The following is a 6,803-nucleotide window of genomic DNA, read 5'->3' on the forward strand; positions in this document are numbered from 1 at the left end:
TGATCTTGTTTCAGGTAAAAGCGAATGTGGTGATCCTCGAGACTCTTCACGGTTTTGCATCTAAGAAGGGAGAAGGACACAAGAGTGTCATCCGTGTTAGCCTGTCGGAAAATAAAGGCTTACAGAAGGTTGCTTGTGAGGCAAAGCTCAACGGCTATATCTTTCTCGAACACTATCTTCATGGCCTCTTCGTCGAGAAACGTTGCGTGGCCTAGCCTCGACGGTGCAAACGCGCGAAGCAGATTATCGGTCTCGGAAGTGGGATTGTCAACTGTCTGTAGAAAAATGCTGATCAGTCTTCCCACCGGTCACCTCCCTCCCGATTATTTCTCACTTCGGCGATATGGACAGTTACACCCAGTCCCGACGCCTTGGCATTTTGGAAGTGTTTGACGAACCGCTGGAGTTCCCCGGCCTGAAACAGTGGTAGCTGAGAACAAGGTAACCTTTAAGTGACAACATACCCGCGGATCACCACAGAGGTCAATACCGACGACCCTCCGCCCTTCTTCCTTCAGTGTGATGGCCAGGTTAATACATTCTTCCACGATCGTCTCGTCCATGCGTCGGTCCGTGCTAACTATCAAAGCAGCCTTGTCTGCTGGATATTTTTCGACTTCCTCGAGCACTGCCAGCAGATAGCCACGCCTGTCCATCGACTCAGTAGCACGGGGGGTTGTTCTCATCTCCAGGTATGCACATTGAGGGTTCGGGTCATCCAGAAATAAATGCAGAACGGCTCGAGCAGCTTTTGCAACGCGTTCGGGAGAAGATGTCAAGGCATAAATCGCCGGGAACAGGCCAAAGAATTCGTGTATTTCGTTGAGTTGCACTCCTTGCGTCAGATTTTGGACTCCCATTTTGACCGCTTCTGACACGGTGGAGCCACTAGCTCCATTCGCCGAGAGATAATCTCGGGCCATTTCTTGTAGCACATCGAGGGGGATCGATCCGTTGAGGTGGGCATGCAACTCAGCTTTGGGCAGGTCCCGAAGGAACTGCACTTCTGATTCTGTCAAGGTTTCCAGTGCCCCTGCAGTGTATCGCGAAAGTGACATGGCTTCTGAACCAGAGTTATTTAAATAGCTAGGAATTCGAGCGTTAGAAACCGTACTTGCCCACAGTTTGAAGTCCTTCAATGAGAAGATTTGACCAGCGAGAGCCAACTGTCAATGCTGCTGCCATAACGTTAACGTAAGTACGAGGTCCTTTACGCAGTGACTATGATGCACAACTTGATGTACCTGTTTGTGATGACCTTGCGAAGTTCGGTGTGGCAATGAATCAAGTGACGGTGCCGTGGAAACTAGGATCCGGAACCAAGAAAGGCAAGTGTAGTATTTGTCTCCGAATCCTCCCGCTCGAACAGAGCGAATCTCATCCTACGATTTGTGGCATATCTTATGGTCTACTGAAACCATGGTCACGGTGCTATAGCATTGAGAGAATGTCCAAGTCGCGATGCCGGAGGCTTTGCGGAGATGCATCACGATTAGGTCATACGTTAGATAGACTATAGCACGCTGGAGCGATACGACCTCGCAAGAGAGTACTAGGGGAGCAGCGCCGGGATATCAATTCCTTATAACCAGAGGCAGAATCTAGCCAGCCTACAGCCATCGCCTACCTGACCCACCGAGGAAACCAAACAGTTTCGACACTGTACTACTCTCCCCTTTCGGGTCCTCAGGCTGTTTTTCCTCCACCTTCTCCTTCTCAGGTTCCTTCTCCTTCTTAGGCATCTTCGCTTTCGCACTAAGTTTCGCTGCACGCTGTAGTATCTTCTTCTGCTTCGGGCTCAAGTCCGACTTCACAGGGGGCTCAGGTCTGACGGTGGGCGAAGGGGATGGCGTGTGGGATGAGGACGACTGGGGAGCGGAGACCTCAGTCTGTCGCTGCTGCTCCTTTTGCTGAACCTGTTGCGCTTGTTGACTCGCAGACACAAGCTGGGCGAGCGAGGGCCTTCGCGTTGGAACGTGCGGCATTTCCTCCAAATACGTAGGCTCCTGACTATCCTGAGCGGTCACGGTCTCAGCGGATTCAGCTAGAGCCGGCTCCGTTTGTTGGGAGCCACCCTGAGCTACTCGAGGGACAACCTTCCCTTCCAGTATAGTCCGCCATTTCTCGACGGCATCGGTCATACGAGGACCGGGTGCGCCCGAGAAAAACCCACACCATTCGCTGAAGCCGTGTCCGACCGCGATCTTGAACGCGCGTGACCGGAGACCCGTATCTTCCGAGGCTAGTGTAAGTCGACGGGCCCCTTCTTTGACGCCTACCCGCACATAAGCAATTAGGACTAGGAGGAAGAGAGACCTGGAGTGAAGGCAACGTACCGGCGGGCTTGACTTGAACTACGGTGGTCTGGTTGGAGAACATATCGGGTTTATTATGGCTATCGCGGAGTAGCATGGGTAGAATATCTTCCAAACCGGCGCCGCCTGCGGTGTTGCGACTATACTTGGGGAGTGGTACCTCGAGGGTCTCCCCTTTGGGATCTATACGCTCGATCACTGTCGGGCTGATAAAGCTCACATACAGATAGTTCAAGTAGATCTCCGTGGAGTCGTAGTTCTAAATAAGAGTAAGAACAAGAGGTGAGCAAGAACAGCGCGGTGTAAGACAAAACGGGACGCACGCGGTAGAACTGATAGTCTCTATACGGGCCATACTTCCGCTCGATAGCACGTAAAATCGCGAACGCCTGTGGTGTCCCATCAATGCCCTCCGGCACCTTCACGTATATCATGTTGTCCATCCCCTTGGCCATGAGCGGTCTGCTGTCAGCATCCAGTGTCTTCTTGCTGTAAGGCTTCACGCCAGGCTCCAAACTCTGTCGCGGCCATGACGACGATGATGCAGCGCCCGCATGGCTCTCGAGAGCCGTAGAATATGCCCGCCGCAGGCAGTAGCGGCAGAGGGGAACGAGCACCGATGACCGCGACAGCATGGCGGAGAGGACGTTTCTTACGCGGAAATTTCGGGACGCGCGCCGTGGGAAAAACATATCTTATGTTGTCGTTTATTTCCTTCTGAACTCCTACCTTCTTCGCTGGCTGAATAATGACGGACCAGAGAAAGAACACTCTTTCAACCGGACGTATGACTGGGCGATACAGGGATGCGTTGAGAGCGCTTTCTGCACGTACGGGGACCGCTTTGCCTTCCCTTATCTTTTCCTTCGCGGTTCTGCATGAAGTCACTGCTATCGCCTCTCTCGTTGGTGTATTCTACGGTGCTCGTGCTCTAGGCGTAGGAGATCGTCTTTTGCATGTCGCACAGACCACTCTGCCATCGGCACCAGATCAATGGTCGATGGAACATTGGATGAGAGGTCAATGGAAGACGTGGGTTGCTGAAGGAGAGAAATGGGCGGAAAAGGTTGGGAGGAGGTACGGATTTTTCGGGTATGAGAAAGAGCCAATGATGCCTGTGAATCCTGAAGACGGCACGGAGGCTAGGGCTAAGATGTCAGGGAGGATCGCAGGGGATGTCGCCAATGCGATCGTTGCCTACGGCCTGACGAAGGTAGGATTACACCCACAACACTCTTTATATCAGGAACTCGAGATTAATAGGTGGTTCTTTTAGGCGATTGCGCCCATACGTATACCTTTGTCCATGTATCTATCGCCTGCTTTTTCTCGCCGTGTCGTGGACCCCGTCAGTCGGAATATTTTCAGACTCTTCAAGCGAAGTCCTCCGAGGTCGTCTTGAATCCTATGTCTAACCGCGCCAATCCGCTCATCTCACACATATACGACCTCTTCCGGTATGCGGTGTGTCAGGTGCATCTCCCACTGTCAGCGGCGCAACGCTCCAGATTCGATAACGTAACTGCGAGCAAGATGAGACACAATAACATGGACCTTGGAATATCTGCTACCAATCAGACCAATATTGCCTCTATCCAATCCTCTGTCACACAGCTGCCATAGGCCGTGGAATGGATCCTCTCGTCAAACTGCGGAGGATATTTGTCTAGGAAATCGGCGTCCAGACAATGCTTGGTAAGCATGATCTTGCAGGGGACTGGCTTAGACCACATAGCGCTCCGTGCTCACAAACATATACCTGATACCCCGGCTGTAATCTCTGATACCCTGATCTCCGACCCATACTCGACCTCATCATTCACTTTCCTCGTCACTCCCGCGCTCGTGGATGCCGAAGGGTCATCGTCACCCGGACTGCTACAGAAGTCTCCAAAGCGCAATCGCTCTGGGGAAACCTCCATCTGTCCGGGTGTTTCGAATGGATATCGGTAGTCTTGCTGGAAGATGGATACATAGCGCGTATCTTCTATTTCACGTAGCTGGCTTCGGGCATAGTCTTCCTCTTCCTCACTTTGTTCATTCGGCACCAGCGTGCTCAGGGCCTCGAAGGGCATCCAATTCTCCTTGTCTTCGTAATACTCCCTGATCAAGGAGAGGAACTCGTCCTCGAATTCTAGAAGGTTCTCCGTAGAGAGGTTCGTCAATTGGTTATTGTGGAATGCAATCATCTATATTGACTGGATATTCAGCATAGGATGCGACGCAGTGCCATTGTGGCATACCTGTGGCTCGTCTCGGTGCCGTAACACCAAAGCCAACAGAATGAAATTATAGCACTCGCATAACCGTCTGATCTTACTGACGCCCAGCTGCATCGGTGGCCTCTTCTTGCGATTCGTCTCCTCCTGATGCTTCCGTCGCTTCCAGGCTATCTAGTGATTCTTCGGCGCCTGCACTGGCTATGTTGATCGTGGGATTCCATCTATAGGTCGCTGTCGTTGCGGCCATGAATGTGTGATCTAAGGCTAGACGTACGTAGGATGCAGAATACGACCTGAGGTGTGGCACAAACGCTGTGCTTCGTCCTCTCGGATATTTCCGGCTAGACGGCCGGGCTCAATCTGCGGCTCTTTACTGCTGTGTTCCAAGAGTGCCTCTGCGATTGGACAGAAACGAGGACAGAGTTCCACAATGGCGATAATCCCGAGCTACATCTCTCTAACTCTGCGGATGCATATAACCCCAGAATAGTACTTTTTTCTCGTCCTGCTAGGTATCGTTCCGACGATCCACCTTTAATTACCAGAGCAGTATTATTTTGATCTTGGCACATTCCAGATCCTTCCTCCCACCCTTCCATTCTCGAAAGAATGCAGGGACAGCGACCTCCCTGGTTAAATCAAGGACTGATTGGGCGCCACAGTCAACAATCAGACCAATGGGCACAAGATGTCTGTTGTTTGGCCTCGCTCAGTTACCGGAGAATAGCGGTACGCAGGAGTTCCTACCGGTAGGAATGACAACTCGCATTCGTGCTTCTCGTCGATATTCTTTCGCGTCTCCTTTCTTCTCTCCCCGAACAACCAGTTTTTACGTGTGGGATTGTAGCTCCCCGCAGTAAAGACGTTGACCAGAAGCAAGAGGAGGAGCACTTGCTGAAGTGATGGAGGTGATTGATCCGTGAGCTATCGCACTCTGGCATGTTCTGTAGCCACGCTTCGGCGTATGCGTGAAATATATGTTTCGGTCCACAACAAGTACAGGGCCTCGAGAATGGGGGCCTGACTGTCACGGTGCCACCAGTGCACAGAAATAGCGCTTCTGATGCCTGAACAATGACTGCCTCCATGGTAAATATTGTATCTTTCATTGTGCTAAGATTATAGGTCACTGCCGCATTAGTGATGAAGGAGGGTCTGGATAGGGTATGGGAACATTGCCGGACATTCATGCTGCAGTGTTGATTGATGATCGACGTCGATGCAACATCGTGTGGTTCTGCGCTTTCATTGGCCACAATTTTTTTTATTAAGTCCTCCGCTCATGCACCCGCGACTCTACAGACAATTGTGGATGGTTCATTTGAGGATATAGACTTTAGAGGGGTCGAGAGCATCAAGGTAACGGCATATTCCGGGGATTTATTGGATAGCTTCAGTAGCTAATGTATGGAGTTTGGCATAACGAATGAATGGACTTGCTTTGTATGGTTAAACGTATGCCTGGCAGGTCTAAGTCGAGAATGTGGCAGAGGGGTGACAGGAAGGCACGTGACCGGATACGCGCGTCACGGTTAATTCTGTGTTATGCTTCTCCTTTGTCTTCTCCTGCGGCAGTGCGCGGCGCGGCCACATCAACCTTGCCGGGAGCGCTACCCACCTGCGGTAACTCACTGTGTTTGTTGCAAATTAGCTCGACGCATAGATAGCTAGGATAACTGAGGTACCTTAGCTATCCCTCGAGCTTTCCGAACATTAGATGACCAGCAGGTGCTGGTGGAAATAGCCGTACCTGCGCGCGTCTAGTTGCGTGTAAGATAGCCGATGCGACTGACATATCCCAACTTATCTTCCATGTCGCTAAGTTAAGTACCTACGTCCTTCATCTTTCACCTGTCAGCTTAGTTATCTCTAGCGATACTGACTAGGACAGCGACGCTATCTTGTTTCAAGCCACAGCATATTCGGCTTTAACCAAGATGCAGCAATCCGCGCTATCACTCCCCTTTCGTGCTCACGAATTATGCTCAAGTCCAACGTCTTTCGTTCACCTCGCATCGTACCTCCTCGACACAAACCGACGCGCCCTCCAAAGCCTGACCCTGGTGTAGGCGACTTGTGGTTGCGAACGGCTGACTTATCACCAGCAAACGCGTTGCTCTTTCAGCACGGAGACTTCGCTAGCGAACTCGTTTTTTGCGAGATGTTTATGCTGCGTATACCAGTGAGTACCACACTTGTTCTGCTGCTATAGCACCGCTAAGTCTACTTAGGATCCGGACCCGAGCAAATTCTTCGCTGAGCTCGA

At 51.4% G+C, this 6,803-nt stretch overlaps 4 protein-coding genes across 4 annotated transcripts in view; 1 reads left to right on the plus strand and 3 right to left on the minus strand.

Annotated features, from left to right (window-relative positions):
- GLOTRDRAFT_41946 (Metallo-dependent hydrolase) overlaps positions 1–1,058 on the minus strand; it is a gene marked incomplete at both ends in the record, with an annotated part of 2,126 nt that extends 1,068 nt beyond the window's left edge. Inside the window, one exon of the mRNA XM_007867914.1 lies at positions 465–1,058. Coding sequence (XP_007866105.1) covers positions 465–1,058 — 594 coding nt within the window. The remainder of the gene's footprint in view (positions 1–464) is intronic.
- Positions 1,059–1,393: 335 nt separating this feature from the next.
- Positions 1,394–2,950, minus strand: GLOTRDRAFT_138789 (uncharacterized protein; the record flags this gene model as incomplete). The annotated part of the gene is made up of 3 exons (XM_007868105.1): positions 1,394–2,275; positions 2,337–2,574; positions 2,639–2,950. 3 exons carry the CDS (start codon positions 2,948–2,950, stop codon positions 1,611–1,613), a joined length of 1,215 nt encoding a protein of 404 aa, XP_007866296.1. The 3' UTR covers positions 1,394–1,610.
- A 130-nt stretch (positions 2,951–3,080) lies between these two features.
- On the plus strand, positions 3,081–3,934 carry GLOTRDRAFT_111133 (uncharacterized protein). The gene is made up of 2 exons (XM_007868106.1): positions 3,081–3,528; positions 3,592–3,934. Exons 1-2 carry the CDS (start codon positions 3,103–3,105, stop codon positions 3,715–3,717), a joined length of 552 nt encoding a protein of 183 aa, XP_007866297.1. The 5' UTR covers positions 3,081–3,102; the 3' UTR covers positions 3,718–3,934.
- Positions 3,935–4,060: 126 nt separating this feature from the next.
- On the minus strand, positions 4,061–4,651 carry GLOTRDRAFT_129426 (uncharacterized protein; the record flags this gene model as incomplete). The annotated part of the gene is made up of 2 exons (XM_007868107.1): positions 4,061–4,504; positions 4,559–4,651. The coding sequence occupies 2 exons, from the start codon at positions 4,649–4,651 to the stop codon at positions 4,061–4,063; spliced, it is 537 nt and encodes a 178-aa protein (XP_007866298.1).
- Between the last annotated feature and the right edge of the window lie 2,152 nt (positions 4,652–6,803).

The sequence above is a fragment of the Gloeophyllum trabeum genome (assembly GCF_000344685.1).
Source record: "Gloeophyllum trabeum ATCC 11539 unplaced genomic scaffold GLOTRscaffold_00007, whole genome shotgun sequence".
In the NCBI taxonomy this organism is placed as follows: Eukaryota; Fungi; Basidiomycota; class Agaricomycetes; order Gloeophyllales; family Gloeophyllaceae; genus Gloeophyllum; species Gloeophyllum trabeum.

Coding starts and splice junctions, on each gene's coding strand:
- GLOTRDRAFT_111133 (XM_007868106.1), top strand. CDS start 3,103: ATGACTGGGCGATACAGGGATGCGTTGAGAGCGCTTTCTGCACGTACG. Junction 3,529..3,591: donor TTGCCTACGGCCTGACGAAG/GTAGGATTACAC, acceptor TGGTTCTTTTAG/GCGATTGCGCCCATACGTAT.